The sequence below is a fragment of the Salvelinus fontinalis genome, chromosome 35 (assembly GCF_029448725.1).
Source record: "Salvelinus fontinalis isolate EN_2023a chromosome 35, ASM2944872v1, whole genome shotgun sequence".
Classification (NCBI taxonomy): domain Eukaryota; kingdom Metazoa; phylum Chordata; class Actinopteri; order Salmoniformes; family Salmonidae; genus Salvelinus; species Salvelinus fontinalis.
In genome coordinates this window covers 16,374,862-16,391,762 of record NC_074699.1, presented here as the reverse complement: position 1 = coordinate 16,391,762, position 16,901 = coordinate 16,374,862, and the positions used below count along the sequence as shown (strand labels likewise).

Genomic DNA, 16,901 nt, shown 5'->3' with positions numbered 1-16,901 from the left:
CATTTCCTTGTCCTGTTTGAAGACAGCACAGCATCAGCAAAATGCCCTCTCTATTGTCATATGTTACAACACTAAACCAGATCTATATGTTTACAGTATGTACAGCACATTGCATTAGGTTTAGAGTATGGACATTAGGTTTTCAGTATGTACAGCACATTAGGTTTAGAGTATGGCCATTAGGTTTTCAGTATGTACAGTACATTAGGTTTTCAGTATGTAATCCAACATTTACATTTTACGTGCACCTACTGTGGTACAACTATGCTATCATTGCTTGATCCACCACTTTAGTGTCACTGTCCTCGCTACATCTTTTCATTTTGAGGAGTATGACACCCCCAGCGCAGCTGATGAGGAGGCTAGCTGTTGTGTTGTCTAATCTCAAAGCACTTGGAAACAGCATCTGTGTTCCATGTAGTAGAAGCTCAAGGTACTTTTTCTGCTGGGGGAGGGTACAGGTTAGGTCCAAATTGACCAGATACAGCAGTATCACTTATTTAATTACATTCATTGTTTGCTGATTTGATAATAATATAGCTCTGTGGTGAGAGAGAGCACTATGACTGAAAGTTCCAGTGGCCCTAAACTCTGTCATCTACTCCACTGACCACACCCAACTTAATACATGTCCCTTGTCATTGTGATGCTTTACCCCGTTGGCGTCTGTAGGCTCTCCTATAGCCTTTTCCATTCTTTCCAGTTCCGTTTGAGCCTCCTGAAACAAAACAGAGGATATGACTGCAAAACTACCAACCACTGAAAACTATAATTGTGTTAATGCTTTGATAGCAAAAAGGGCTTAAAACATCCCACTGGGCACACACTGGTTGAATCAACGTTGTTTCCATGTAATTTGAACAAAATTCCGTTGAACCAACGTGGAATAGATGATGAATTGACGTCTGTGCACAGTGGGATGTGACAAAATATCGCACTGCACTTTTAACATGGCAACATTTCTGACCTTGAGGAGCTCATCCATGTTGGTCACTTGTTTCTCCATGCTAGACAGACTCCTTGACATAGCTGTAGGATAACAAGGAGAGGAGAGAGAGAAAGAGAGAGAGACGTTTAGTTTGTGGAAGTAAATGGTTGGTTGAAACCGTGAAACAAATTTGCCACCATACTTTCCACCAACTTACGGTTGACTTTAATTTGATGGCTTCTCCAGTGTCTTGACTTGCCACTTGCTCCCTGTTTGTCCTACAAAAGTCAACAAGAACCATTCATATTCACAATAACTTTACTGACGCTGCACCATAGGATTACAACAACTGATAAAGGCCACTAATAAAAGCCACTTACCATACTCTTTGATACATTTGTAGAGATATTAAAAACTGTAGAACAAGAATTGTACAGCACAGATTTCATTCAGGATATCATTGAGGCCTCTACACTATTGTTAAACAACGAAAGAAAATGTTGCAGCATATCTGCTTACAATAAGGATCAGGACACATTTTTAAAAACATGTTAAAATGGGGTTATTGAAGGTGCTGTACCCAGGGTGCAGAGGTAGCCACGCCGAGCGCTGCAGTTGGTTGAGGTCACCAGCTGAAAGGGATCCATCATCACATAGGTGCAGAGGAGCGGGACCCTCCCATTACCCTTAGAAGTACCATTCTCTCCTGTAGCATTATACACTACAGACACATGAAACAATTATTGAAAAGTTATGAAATTGACTGTTTTCCATATAATACTGTTATTTTAATATTCTGTGTTCCAACAAAAATGTATCATTTAAAAAATCCTTATATTATAGCTGACGGATCAAGTGTGAAAGCTTGGTTCTAAGTTTTCCCTATGACTATGTTCCAAGACAGGTGGAAATAGGTTTCATTATATAAAAATAATGGATTTCCTGTCATCATTTGACACTGATAATATATCTATAGTGAAGACGTGCCTCACAAATGGTAACTGTCAGGGTTTCCAGTTAAGACATGATTGTCATTTACAAAGTGAATCTGTACAGCTCATGAATTCCATGAAGACCATAAGCAGTGGCTTAATTAAGATTACTCAACTTTATCATTGAATTAGAAAATCTATAAAATTTTCATGGTTCACAGAGCGCTTAAAGCTGCAATCAGCAGTTGAAACAATAACAAAGTGTACTCCCATCCACCGTTTTACTAAAAAGCTAAGGGATGGGGCTAGAGAAATGTACCGACTGGGCAAAAACTGGTTGAATCAATGTTGTTCCCACATCATTTCAACAAATGTTGTTCCCACATCATTAAAACAAAATAATGTCATGTCATGAAGTTGAATCAATGTAGAAAACTGACTGAATTTTGAAAAAAGTAATCAATGTAAGAGCATTTTGTCTTCTTTTTCACCCAACGTTTAACATGAAGTCAATGACATGGTGATATTTTTTGTTATTTTACGTTGAAATCATGTTAGTTGACAAATTTAAATCAAAACTTGACATTAAACTGATATCTGTGCCCAGTGGGTAACCACTCTCAAATTCATAGACAGAGCTATGAATGCAAGGACTGACAATCCATGATATCAACATTATAGTTTTAAAAATGTTTTGAGGCTATACAGTGTTTGTTTACATTTAGTTTGTTTACAAACATTGGAGGAAAACAAGCTTATATTTTGAGTTCTGATGGGGTACAACACTTGAACTGAGCTCATATTATTCAAGAATCAATGGGTACATTTCATTTCTTTATATGTCCAAAAATGGATGTAACTACATCAGATTGCCCAATATTTTTTCAATTAGAGCTATAAGGAAATCAGTGTCAAACAAAACCTCTGCAAAAGACACAGTGCAGCCCTCGAACCATAGTATAGAGTGGTTTACTAGTATTTTCTAGTGGGTTACCAGTATTTTTACTCACCGATCACCGGCCCCTGGTACTTCCCTATAACACCCTTAGCCACCCACCAAGTGAGGTTTTTTGTGTGTCTCTCTTTTGAGAAGTCCTGAAGGAAGCTCTTAGTCTTGCAATTCAGGTCCCCCAGAAGTTTCCCTCCTCGCTCCTTGCAGGACTCCTGGGCTTGATACCAGCTCTTTGGCTTTTGAAAAAACCCATAGGCCATATTCCTGAACACATGTTTGAATTCTATACAAGTGGTATTATCTGCATCATCTTCACTGCATGCTGTACTGGCCGTAGATACAATCCCCACAGAAATCCACAAAAACAAAGAGGCTCGTATGAACAAATCCATTATAGATGGTAGAGCTACGATAGCCTACAATCTGCAACAAGTACTGATCTCAGAAGAAAGGCAGACTCTGCCCATCTTATGGAAATTAGAAAGCTTTCTTTCGAGAAACTGTGAATACACTCTTACTATTATTAGGAAAATCCCTGCAGACACTCAAACAACATGCAAAGTGAAAAAGTGCCTTTACGTCACTCAAAGGCAGACATTTTGAAGAAAAACCTTTCCCAATCTACAAGTCAATTGTTGTAGCCAAGGCCTAATATTGACATTGAACAGGGTTGTAACAATACATCTTTGGTTTTCAATTGGCTTATAAAATTAATTTAGGCTCATAAGCTATCCCTTCATTTTGAACATCTGCCGTTTTATTTTATCTTATTTGTGCAAATTTACTCAGTGAATTACTAGAGTTACTAATGAGTCCTTTGTCATATTCATATTCATTTGTTATATTCATCCTAACAAATTGTAATGTTTATCATACAGAATCATCACTGAACTGTGATTTGACGTTTTCGGAGCTGCCTTTGAAGTATCGTGAGATTACATGCAGGAAGTGATTCTCGGCAACCTGAAAGAAATGCTTCCAGACGTTTGCAAAGTGATATAACATCCATGGCGGGACAACTGAAGGTAACATCATTGATGAAGCAGTGTTGTTTTAATAGTTTGTATTTGTCATGAACAATGTTTTGACTCTATGGTAAGCGAAACTGGGAAGTAGCCACTTCACGTTAGCTACTACAATCAGAGTGTTGTTGATTGAAGTGAGCTAGCTAACTTTGCTCAATTTGGCTTACTACCATGTGGCTAGCAGGTTCATGTAACCAGCCTCTGTGAAGTGATAAGCTAGTTAACTGTTTGCTGGATCCTGAATGACCAGACAGGCATGCTAAATTATACCCACTGGGTTGTACACATGGGTTGTTCAGAGCTGGTAACGCTAGTCTCTCTTGGTATTATGGTTCACTCTCTGTCATCTAGTAAAATAAAAATAATTGCTACTCCCCTCAGTTCACCTGATGTGCTTCAACAACAGTGCATCATAGTTCAGTTTATTCCCATCACATTGTTTTATTTTTCTTTGCAGCGTCTGAAGGACGCAGTGAAGATCATTGGGTCCGGCAGCGTCCTGTTTGTCTCCTACCTCACTGCTGTGGGAGATGAGCGCTTCTACACCAACCAGCTCATGCCCTTGCTGCAGAGGATTGTGGGAGCAGAGACAGCCCATGTCATGGCTGTGAGGTTAATCGGCCTGGGTCTGGTGCCTCTGAACCGCTACCAGGATCCAGTATCACTGGTCAGTATGGGAGGAGGTGCCCTTTAGCCAGTTGGGTGTGTTGACTCCTTGCTTACACTGAATTGCCTTTGTGCTGGTGTAATATTAGAATGGAATGGAATGCTTTGTTTGAGAACCTTCACTCCTCACTGTCTCATAACTCACCCTAGCTAGTCAAATCTCTTTGTTAACCTTTTTAATCTAAGTTGTTACTGTAATTTTGGTCACTGTGTACTTCTATGGAATTTAGGCAACAGTTTGACCTGGCGTTGTTACTTCTTATTCCAGGAAGTGAACGTCATGGGCTGTAAATTCAAGAACCCCATAGGGATAGCAGCAGGATTTGACAAGCATGGGGAGGCTGTTGACGGGCTGTATAGACTAGGCTTTGGCTTCGTGGAGGTGGGGACCATCACCCCCAAACCCCAGGAGGGGAACCCCAAACCACGTGTTTTCAGACTGACCACTGACCAGGCGGTCATCAACCGGTACGGTTTTGAATGATTTAGACATGGCTACTGAACCATGGCATGGCTGTCATTCATTATAGATGAATGTTTTTAGCTTGTGAATTCTGTGTCAAACGGCAGCGAACAGAGACATCACAGATAGTTTATTTTTTCATTCGCCACTCTGTTCAAAGGGAATTAGCCTGCCGCCTTCAAGTTTCACTTTTTTTTTTTTTTTACGTTGAGCCTGGTGACAGACTACAATTGTTGTAGCACAGCTTCTTCACACTGAAATTAAGTAGCCAAATTAATGTTATCAGGGTGTTCCACCGCTACCTCCTTGCGTTCGCTTTCATTCTCTGAAAAGTGCTGTTAAATGAGATGCCAAGGCACGAACATACATATTCACGAGTTGTTAGAACACATTACTTTGCGTATATGAAGGGACATAATGGTTGTCAGAGAAGTTAATCCTTAGTTCAGGAAAAAGCTTCCCAGATCCAAATGTAAATCTATGTATTTGTAAATAATTGATACACAATAAAGGTGTGCGTTTTGTCATGGCTGTCTATGCTTGCTTGACATTGTTCTAAACATTAAAAAAAATATATATATCCAGGACCATCCAATTTCTTCAGGGATAGGGGCGATACATTTCTGTGATTTTCTTTAGTGTTTTGAAAAGCAAATTCTACACAGACTGACTGTTAACACTACCCTAGCACAACAACAGTAGGGCTAATACAGTGAGCTCAAAGTATTGGGACAGCAATTTTATTTAAAAAATGTGCCTCTACTCCAGTACTTTGGAATGATACAATGTCTACTTTAATTTGAGGGAATTTATATTAAATTGGGTGAACCGTTTAGTAATTAAAGCACTTTTTTCACATAGTCACCCCATTTTAGGGGACCAAACATTTTAGGAAATATTCACTTGTGTATTAAAGTTGTAAAAAGTTAAGTATTTGGTACCATATTCATAGCATGCAATGACAACATCAAGCTTGTGACTACATATTTGTTGGATGCATTTGCTGTTTGTTTTGGTTGTGTTTCACAGATTATTTTCTTACCAATAGAAATGAATGTGAATGGTAAAGTGTATTTTGGCATTTTTGGAGTCACCCCCCCCCCACCTGTTATTGTAATGGTGAGAGGACATAATATTTGTGCGTCTGTAACTTTCTCATTCATCATTCATGCGGGATTATCCATAATCATGGTAGCATCCACATGAATGTAGAAGTGTTTAGAAACATATTCTTATTTACAATAAAAGTGACTCAAAATTGGCATTATTTTACCTGAATTTATTTAATTTTTATCTTCTCTTACACAAGTATAATTCCAAAACCAGTTAAACATACGAGCAACAATTTATAGATGCACACAAACAATTTACCATTCAATTCTATTGGGCACAAAATAATCTGAAACACAACCAAAACAAACACCAAATGCATCCCAAAAATGTGTAGAGTAACACGCTTGATGTCGTATTTGTGTGCTATGAATCTGTGACCAAATACATAACTTTTTACCACTTTAATACACATGTAAGTGAATTTGTCCCAATACTTTTGGTCCCCTAAAATGTGGGGGACTACAGTTGAAGTCGGAAGTTTACATACACCTTAGCCAAATACATTTTCACAATTCCTGACATTTAATCCTTGTAAAAATTCCGTCTTAGGTCTGTTAAGATCACCACTTTATTTTAAGAATGTGAAATGTCAGAATAATAGTATAGAGTGATTTATTTCAGCTTTTATTTATTTAATCACATTCCCAGTGGGTCAGAAGTTTACATACACTCAATTACTATTTGGTAGCATTGCCTTTAACTTGGGTCAAATGTTTCGGGTAGCCTTCCACAAGTTTCCCACAATAAGTTGGGTGAATTTCAGCCCATTCCTCCTGACAGAGCTGGTGTAACCGAGTCAGGTTAGTAGGCCTCTTTGCTCGCACAAGCTTTTTCAGTTCTGCCCACACATTTTCTATAGGATTGAGGTCAGGGCTTTGTGATGGCCACTCCAATACCTTGACTTTGTTGTCCTTAAGACTTTTTGCCACAACTTTGGAAGTGTGCTTGGGGTCATTGTCCATTTGGAAGACCCATTTGTGACCAAGCTTTAACTTCCTGACTGATGTCTTGAGATGTTGCTTCAATATATCCACATAATTTGCCTCCCTCATGATGCCATCTATTTTGTGAAGTGCACCAGTCCTTCCTGCAGCAAAGCACACCCACAACATGATGCTGCCACCCCCGTGTTTCACGGTTGAGATGGTGTTCTTCGGCTTGTAAGCCTCCCCCTTTTTCCTCCAAACATAACAATGGTCATTATGGCCGAACAGTTCTATTTTTGTTTCATCAGACCAGAGGACATTTCTCCAAAAAGTATGATCTTTGTCCCATGGTGTTTATACTTGCGAACTATTGTTTGTACAGATGAACATGGTACCTTCAGGCATTTGTAAATTGCTCCCACGGATGAACCAGACTTGTGGAGGTCTACACATTTTTTTCTGAGGTCTTGGCTGATTTCTTTTGATTTTCTCATAATGTCAAGCAAAGAGGCACTGAGTTTGAAGGTAGGCCTTGAAATACATCCACAGGTACACCTCCAATTGACTTAAATGATGTCAATTAGCCTATCAGAAGCTTCTAAAGCCATGACAATATTTTCTGGAATTTTCCAAGCTGTTTAAAGGCACAGTCAACTTAGTGTATGTAAACTTCTGACCCACTGGAATTGTGATACAGTCAATGAATCTGTTTGTAACCAATTGTTGGAAAAATTACTTGTGTCATGCACAAAGTAGATGTCCTAACTGACTTGCTAAACTATAGTTTGCTAACATGACATTCGTGGAGTGGTTGAAAATGATTTTAATGACTCCAACCTAAGTGTATGTAAACTTCTGACTTCAACTGTATATACAAAAAGTGCTGTAGTTTTGTATAATTTCAAATCCAAAGAGCTCGAGTACAGAGCCAAAACAACAACAAATGTATCACTGTCCCAGTACTTTTGGAGCTCACTGAGGATGTATCCAAATTGTTTGTTTTTTATTTCATGGAGTTAGTAAATGACAGTAAGTTTTTGTATATTAGGCTAGAATCAATATGATTAATTCAATTTAGCATGTATGATATGCAGGGATGTGAGATGCTCAGACTAACAAGCCGCTTGTATAATAATATGCCCGGAGTGCTTCTTTCACTCCTCAGTGAACAACAACACAGCTTCCCAGAAGTTAAAAGTCAAGATGAGTGCATTAGATGAATAAAGGCCTCATTTCCTTATGGTGGTGTTTATTACAGTTTTACTCAACTGACTGCAATTATTTGGCTAAAAAAAACATCTGGATTTCATGTATTATGGATTTTAGTAATCAAATTAATTGAATGTGCACTCTAGACAATTGGGGATTAACACATACTGTATCATAATGGCATGATAAAGGAATGGAGCCTAAATTGCTGATTTGCTTTTTTGGCAAATGTATGGATTTTTGTGTATTACATCAACTTAACCTCTTGATTATGTTGTGGGTATGTTTCAGATATGGGTTCAACAGCTGTGGTCTTGCAGCAGGACGGGAGAGACTAAAGGCAAGAGAAGGCACCCAGGTAGAGCTGACTAAAGGTACTAGAGACACAACTCATGTTTCTGTCCTGTCTGTCAGACTGATAGATGGGTTGGACAGTGAGCTGACAAGTGTCTCAGGAACACAGCCAACTACACTACACTATAATTTTCTACCCCTATTGTATATGGAGATTCCCTTTCCCCAGGCTGTTCCTAATACCAATCACACTCTGGCAGAGGAGCTAGTAAACACTTACAAATGAGTCTCCAAGTCAGAACAGTACTAGCCTATACTGTCTTGTATTGACAGACAAAAAGCAAACGACTGAAATGTTTTTGTCAAGTGTTATCGACAAAACATTTTCACCATTGTATTTTTAAAACATTGATTTATATCTTTGATGGAGAGCGTTTGCTTCAAGTTTGATTGAATTCAATTTGCCATATTTCTCTAGTTTTCAGTAAAATAGAGCATTCGTAACAAAATGTTCCCCACTGATTTGGATTGGGACATTAAGCCGAAATCACAAGGGGGATGTCCGTCAACGGCGTGAATTTACTTGTGCGAGAGTAGCAAGCATTATTTCACATAGACGACGTAACGTAAGCCAGTTATTATGCCGCGATTGTCATGGAAAGCGGTTATAAACAGTTGTATACTCTCTCCATCTGAGGTACCTCCTTTCCAGCCATAGTAGCCTAGACTATATGCCCATGATTGAAATCAAAACAGGTAGGCTGCTGTATTGCTTTGAAATAATGTAGTCTATTTATCAGATAAACCTTAGCCTACAACCACATTTTTACTTTTTAACCATACAACTTTACATAGCAAAGTAGGGAAGATCATAACAATTCCTCAAATTCCCTTTGTACAAACAACCCACTCAATCTCTGGAACAGATTTGATTCATTTAAACCAAGGCACTCGCTAACCATGCACATGTTTTGAGCTGTATTTCAATCCAATCCGCTGTAAGCAACAACGGTGATACTGTCAAGATATGACATTGACCACGTGATATTTAATTCTGAAACAAATCCAGTTTCTAAATGTAGAATGTCGTTGCGTTCCTGCATTGCTACACCGTTTTTCATAATCACCAGCCTATATAGGCAATGGTGGCTCGCTGTTAAACTTATGAACACTAAATTGACATTTTTAGCTATACATTTCACAATTCCAGAGGTAACAATGCACCCACAGTCTATTTTTTGACAGTTTATCAGCGCATTTCACCAGCATTGCTCCGCGTAGACGTGAGAAAAATCATCATCTGGACATGTGTGCAACATTCACCTTCTACTACCATGTCTGTCAAGCTGTGAACACATGCAGTTTGATGCATACGTTCGATAAATCCAATTTATGCGCCACAGAACGCACTGCAACTGCCTCTGCAACTCAATGCTGCGAGGCAAACGCGGCGATCCATTGGAAGTTAATGTACTTCTGGTGTACCAAAATACAATGACGATGTCGGTGTTATCGAGGCGTCATTTGATGAGGTATACGCTCGTGACGCAGTTGACGCTTGCGGACTGTCTGTTTTCTCTTAATTCACTCCCATGCATTCTATTTATGTTCTGACCTTAACCTCTCCCAGGGACTCATAACTGTAATATATCCTGGTGTCTGTGTGTTTTTAGCTGGCCTGCCCCTGGGCATCAACCTGGGAAAGAACAAGCTGTCGCAGGACGCAGTGGCAGACTACCTGGAGGGGGTGCGGACGCTGGGCCCTCTGGCTGATTACCTGGTGGTGAACGTGAGCAGCCCCAACACCCCAGGCCTCAGGGACCTGCAGGGGAAAGGGGAACTGCGACAACTGCTGTACAAGGTCAGTGGTGGCAATTTTTTACTGACCTAGATATGATTTATTTATCCTTTAATTAACCAGGATATCATACTATTTGTCATTTATTTTATGTTTATAGTTTATGTATCGTTGGCTGTCCAGAAAGCATGGTGTTGAAACTTTTCCTTTATTGAAGTCTGGTGTTTCTGTTCAGTTCGACTTTTATTGATATAGCCGGTGATCTTTCATTTGGGTTTCTACTTCCCATTAGACAACATACACATCACACAAGCACAGCACAGCACTGTTTGGATTGAACACGATTAACCTTAGGAAAAACTGCTCAGCTATATTGCTCTTGTTTGGTCTCCATGTTGTGCTGTAAATTGTTAAATCTCATTGACCTGTGTGGATGTGATGGATCGCATTGATTGTGTGTCTGTGGCGGCTCATGTGTATGTCCCTGTACCACCCCCCCCCCCCCCCCCCCCCCCGTTCCACCATCCCCCTCTCCCATCCAGGTGCTGAAGGAGCGTGATGCCCTACAGGGGGGGAGCAGGCCACCTGTACTGGTGAAGATTGCCCCTGACCTCACCGCCCAGGATAAGCAGGACATTGCTGATGTGGTCACAGAGGTCAGTCAGAGACCTAGCCACACAGGGGTCAGTCAGAGACCTAGCCACACAGGGGTCAGTCAGAGACCTAGCCACACAGGGGTCAGTCAGAGACCTAGCCACACAGGGGTCAGTCAGAGACCTAGCCACACAGGGGTCAGTCAGAGACCTAGCCACACAGGGGTCAGTCAGAGACCTAGCCACACAGGGGTCAGTCAGAGACCTAGCCACACAGGGGTCAGTCAGAGACCTAGCCACACAGGGGTCAGTCAGAGACCTAGCCACACAGGGGTCAGTCAGAGACCTAGCCACACAGGGGTCAGTCAGAGACCTAGCCACACAGGGGTCAGTCAGAGACCTAGCCACACAGGGGTCAGTCAGAGACCTAGCCACACAGGGGTCAGTCAGAGACCTAGCCACACAGGGGTCAGTCAGAGACCTAGCCACACAGGGGTCAGTCAGAGACCTAGCCACACAGGGGTCAGTCAGAGACCTAGCCACACAGGGGTCAGTCAGAGACCTAGCCACACAGGGGTCAGTCAGAGGCCTAGCCACACAGGTCAGTGTGGTTCTGTGGGCCTCTCTATGTAGCCTACTCACCAAGCCTTAACCTACAGTATATAGCCCCCAATGACTTGGGGCTGCTTACTTTGGTCATCCGTGTTTTTCCTGTTTGCTCATCTTCCTGAGCACACTTCTCACCCCACTCACGTAGTCTGCTTGTGTTCTGTAGCCGTCATCAGATCAGTCCTGCAGCCGTGGGTCTTAGCCAGCAGAGGACTTATGTCACCAAATCGATTTGAATGCATTAGTGTTGCCTCCTATCCACTCTCTATGTTAAGGTGACTGGAGGAGTGTTTCTGTTTTTCTGTGTTCATGTAAGGGGACAGACTCCGAATGGAAAAAGACCGATAGAAAGCACAGCAAATATTTAAAGAGTATTAGATACGTTACGGTAAATTTGTGTCGGACAGTCCAATCATTGAGAATGAAGATGAACAAATCGTAACTTATTTTTCATGATCCATCTTTTTTTAAAGTGAGTTCTGTATTCCATTGGAGTTAGTGTAGCATTATTATTGTTCCAGGCACACTTAAACTAATACACTCAGGCTGCGTTTAGACAGGAAGCTCAATTCTGATCTTTTTTCCACTAATTGTTCTTTTGACCAATCACATCTGATCTTTTCACATCAGATCTTTTTCAGAGTTAATTTGATTGGTCAAAATAATTAGAATTGGGCTGGCTGTCTAAACGCAGCCTGAGTGTATTCGTTTAAGTGTGCCTGGAACAATTAAATCAAATTTTATTAGGATGCTACACCAACTCCAATGGAATACAGAACTCACTTTTAAACAGATAGATCGTGAAATATTCTCAATGATTGGGTTACTTAAATTTGTTTTGATGTGGTGTTATGGGGTAATGTCAAATAGGTAATCATGGTTTGTGTTTTAGCTTGGTGTGGATGGGCTGTTGGTCTCCAACACTACAGTATCCAGGCCTGAGACCCTACAGGACCCCCAGAGTAAAGAGGTGGGAGGGTTGAGCGGCCAGCCCATCAAGGAGCTCTCTACACGCACTGTGAGAGAGATGTACAGCTTGACAAAAGGTAGGTTGGCTCCATGAAGGATCATCATAACACTGTTAATGGTTGTTGCTGCAGCTGATACTGGCCTGATTACTATTATTTGACCATGCTGGTCATTTATGAACGTTTGAACATCTTGGCCATGTTCTGTTATAATCTCTACCCGGCACAGCCAGAAGAGGATTGGCCACCCCTCATAGCCTGGTTCCTCTCTAGGTTTCTTCCTAGGTTTTGGCCTTTCTAGGGAGTTTTTCCATCGTGCTTCTACACCTGCATTGCTTGCTGTTTGGGGTTTTAGGCTGGGTTTCGTACAGGACTTTGATATATCAGCTGATGTAAGAAGAGCTATATAAATACATTTGATTTGGATTGATTTATTGTGGGCTGGGGTGTATAGAATGTTCTCTTCATTCACCCAGTATTGTTCTTTCTCATTGAAGGTAAGGTGCCAATCATTGGAGTTGGGGGTGTAGCCAGTGGACAAGATGCCCTGGACAAGATCTGTGCTGGAGCCTCATTGGTCCAGTTGTACACGTCTTTAACCTATCATGGTCCACCAATTGTCATCAAAATCAAAAGGGAACTAGAACAGCTTTTAAAGTAAGTGTGAACTTGTATGTGTTATTTTTACTGAGTGACTTCATATGTGGTTTCATCTAGTCAAATGTCTTGTATTTTGTAATATTCTGACCTTATCCTATGTTTTACAGAGAACAAGGATTTGCAAGCATATCGGATGCTGTTGGAGCTGACCATAGAGGAGCTGAGGGGAGATTTCAACAACAGCCTAGTTAGGGACAATGATCAAGGCTCTGAGTGTCAGTATCAGTCAGCTCTACAGGTTTGACTGATTACAATACAGTTTCCTGCCTTTACTTGAAGTCTATAGTACATGGAGTGGCTTGCCTGGTCAATTCATGTAACGACTGCCTAGAATGATATCTGTGCACACAAATATTACAGCAGTATTGGGAACCTGCCCCATTTCACGTTCTTACTGGATCTGTTGGTTATTGGGCGATGTAACTGTAAGAATGGTTGTGCTAAATGACACAAGTGCTAACAGTATTTTGACACTAGCAGTCACGTTGTCATGTCTAATGTATGTAAAAAATAAACTGTTTTTTAAAATTATGTAAATATGTGTGCTCTATTCAGAAATACTGTGTGCTGCTATTTATAGAACTATGTGACCATAGAAATTGAACATTTGTTCACAAATAACTTCCATTCAAAGTGCTTAAATGCACGTCCCTTGTAAATCAATGAACCGCTTCCCACATAATGGAGACCTCGTCTGAAATTAGAGCTGATCACCTAGCAATGAGCAGAATGACAATTACCATTTAGCCTTGCTGCAGCAGTCAGTTAAACACTGAGGAAATATAACAGCTTTGACATTTAAAGAAAGGGCGATAGCACAATTACTTGCCAAATGTCAGCAGGCTTTAAATACACATGATCCCACTGTAAGATGGTAAAAACTTAACTCAGTAGTATAACTGATGAGAAGTGTACCAGAACAAGCTGACAAAGAGGACCAAGTCCAACAGCATGCACTAATAGTTCTGTCTTATTTCTGACCTGTTTGATACATTGAATTGCCTCTTGTTACGAGTGTAATGTCAAGGGGGTACTTAACATACATTAAGTCATGTACATTAAACTATATAGTTGACCTATTTTAGAAACATGAACCTTCGAGCACACGCCTCAGGCAAGAATAAAAGTCCATTTAAATTGTTATGTCTTGACTGTCCATATCTTATTTTGGTATTCCACACAATGTGCATGTTTTTTGGAGGCAGGGGAAACGCTGTAAATAATCATCAAAACCTTTGTTGATATTTTTGAGTGTTTATCGGAACCTGTCGGTACTCTCCTGTCATTCTCAGAGCCTCGCTTGTACTTCTCCTCCCCCAGTTGACTTCTTCAGAGATTGGCCACTTCATGGCCCTTAAGACCTTGTATAAGCCCTGTACGGCATTATAGCTCTCCTTCATGTTACGCTCTCCCTGCCTCCTCTGTGTTTGTGCTTTATTTGCAGATTGGGGACAGATGGAGCTGATTGGGTCGTTAAGGTGACAAGTTGCACCTGGGTTTGGGATCAACTAAGAGATCAACGTTTCTTGTGCCCACTACTGTCTCTCTCTCCACAAGCACCATGTTGTTTTTTGATTAGGCACCCCCTTCAACATTTACACACATTTTACCTTCATCCATGCATCTCCACTATACTCCTCACATGCCTACTTTCACACTTCACAGGTCAGTTTTCCTTTGTAGTTTTATACTTTGTTAGTTATTTAATAAATATTTTTGTTACTCCTTAACTGCAAACGTGTGGACTCCCTTGCTTGTCACCATCTAAGAGCCAGGTTGTGACATGCAGTAGAGGTTACTCACTCACTACCCCCTGAGCAAATGTTTCTGCCAGTTTGTCCATTGTACATATTTTTCTGTGTCAGATTAACCTCACCAGTATCATGAGTGGGTTCAATAGATTCCCAGGGTAAAGAAGGTACTGTTTATGTTGAGTCCTTCCTAAGGCGTCATGAGAATTCAAGCAGACACAAAGCACAAAAGCAATCTTACTTCCTCTGTTGACTCTGTTGTTCCATGTTGACTGAAAGTCCAGTCTGACTGCTGGGTTTTGATTAGAGGATTGATATGGTGGAATTTTTAATGCTTATAAAAATGGAATTGTCTTCCCCTTAAGTGAGCTGCATCTGCAGTATTTAGGCTGTGGCCATGGGCAACAACCCAGTGCTCGTGATTAGATATCAGCCTGGCTTAACTCAGAGGCACTGTACTGTAGCATTGTGGGTAAATAAATGTTATTCCTAGTGTGCTCACACACTAACACATTCCCTGGAGGGTCTCCCTATCTCCTGATTCCCTGACTCCTGGGGTCCTGTTGCCAATATATTGGCCACTGCCTCTGATCTCAGAATACATGTAGGTCAGAATGGACCAGCTGTGGAGGGATCTTTCTCCTCCTGAGGGTCCAGTCCAGAAAGACAGACATACAGACTCCCCAAAAGCTGGATTTGTCAGAAAAGGAGTGAGTTGACAGAAGACTGGCATATAAACCAAACAGACCCATCTGACAATCTGAGGAGAGACCACTTGTCAGAGATACAGTTCATAGATGATTCTCTTAACACCATATTTAGATCCAGTGCACATCATCTTAGGGTCATACAGATGTGGTCAAATACACTGAGTATACAAAACATGACAGACTGACCAGGTGAAAGCTATGATCCCTCATTGATGTCACTTGTTCAATTCACTTTAATCTGTGTAGATTAAGGGGAGGAGTCAGGTTAAGGAAGGATTTTTAAACCTTGAGGCAATTGAGACATGGATTGTGTATGTGGGCCATTCACAGGGTGAATGGGCAAGACCATAGATTAAAGTGCCTTTGACCGGGGTATAGTAGTAGATGACAGGCGCACCGGTTTATGTCAAGAACTGTAATGTTGCTGAGTTTTTCACACTTAACAGTTTCCCGTGTGTATCAAGAATGGTCCACCACCCAAAGGAATTTGTACCCTTCATGCACCTGCAAATTATCACAGCTGAGATAAATGACACAGAAAACAAGAATTTGCCTCCAAACAAATTAATTAAACATTTAAATAATTTAGTTTAGGCCATTTTTGGACTTTGAAGTAAAAAATCTAAATTTTGGTGCGGATTTTATTTTTCAGGGGGGGGTGGGGGGGGGGGTCCAGTGCAGTTGTTAATCAAACAAATACATGTGAACACAAAGTTTTTTCAATTTCAACTTATTTAAAAATAAATTGTGAACCATTTAAGGGTGTCATTTATATATGATCGCATCTGTCTACAGTCATCAGGTGTGCTGTAAGTGTGAATCTCTGCATGCTGTCAGTAATGGTTCATAGTCACTCCTTCTCCCAGATGATGTGATTCAGCTCCTTGTGAGCAGTAGCAGCTGTGTGGAGACATGTCTTGACAGCTGCCCTCAGGCCCCAGCAATAGCACTGAATGCCTCTAAGTACTTACCTTCTCTGATTTAGGCATCCTCGTTGGTTCAGAGAAAACAGACTACAGTGAGTCAGTCCAACAACAATGGATGCCAATAGACATAGACTCTTGCCCAGAATCTGCATGCAAACCTTGTAAACAAAACATGTTGACCAAACTTAACAGCTGCTCTCTGTTCCTGGAGCATGCAAAATAATGTGAAAAAAGAAAAATGGACTACCCTAATTTATTTTGGGGTCCTGACTCTTTGACTTTCCCCTGAACGGATTAGAAGACTGCGTCACATAGCCCTATATGTACTACTCGCTGCTGGCAGAATACACTGTGGCTATAATATTCAAATTGCTAGTC

General features: G+C 40.9%; 1 protein-coding gene across 1 annotated transcript; it reads left to right on the top strand.

Moving 5' to 3' along the window:
* The first annotated feature begins 3,727 nt into the window (after positions 1 to 3,727).
* Positions 3,728 to 13,667, top strand: LOC129834395 (dihydroorotate dehydrogenase (quinone), mitochondrial-like). Its single transcript, XM_055899324.1, has 9 exons — positions 3,728 to 3,837; positions 4,295 to 4,504; positions 4,772 to 4,971; positions 8,506 to 8,588; positions 10,182 to 10,369; positions 10,849 to 10,962; positions 12,401 to 12,554; positions 12,974 to 13,133; positions 13,244 to 13,667. The coding sequence occupies exons 1-9, from the start codon at positions 3,820 to 3,822 to the stop codon at positions 13,326 to 13,328; spliced, it is 1,212 nt and encodes a 403-aa protein (XP_055755299.1). The 5' UTR covers positions 3,728 to 3,819; the 3' UTR covers positions 13,329 to 13,667.
* The last annotated feature ends 3,234 nt before the right edge of the window (positions 13,668 to 16,901 follow it).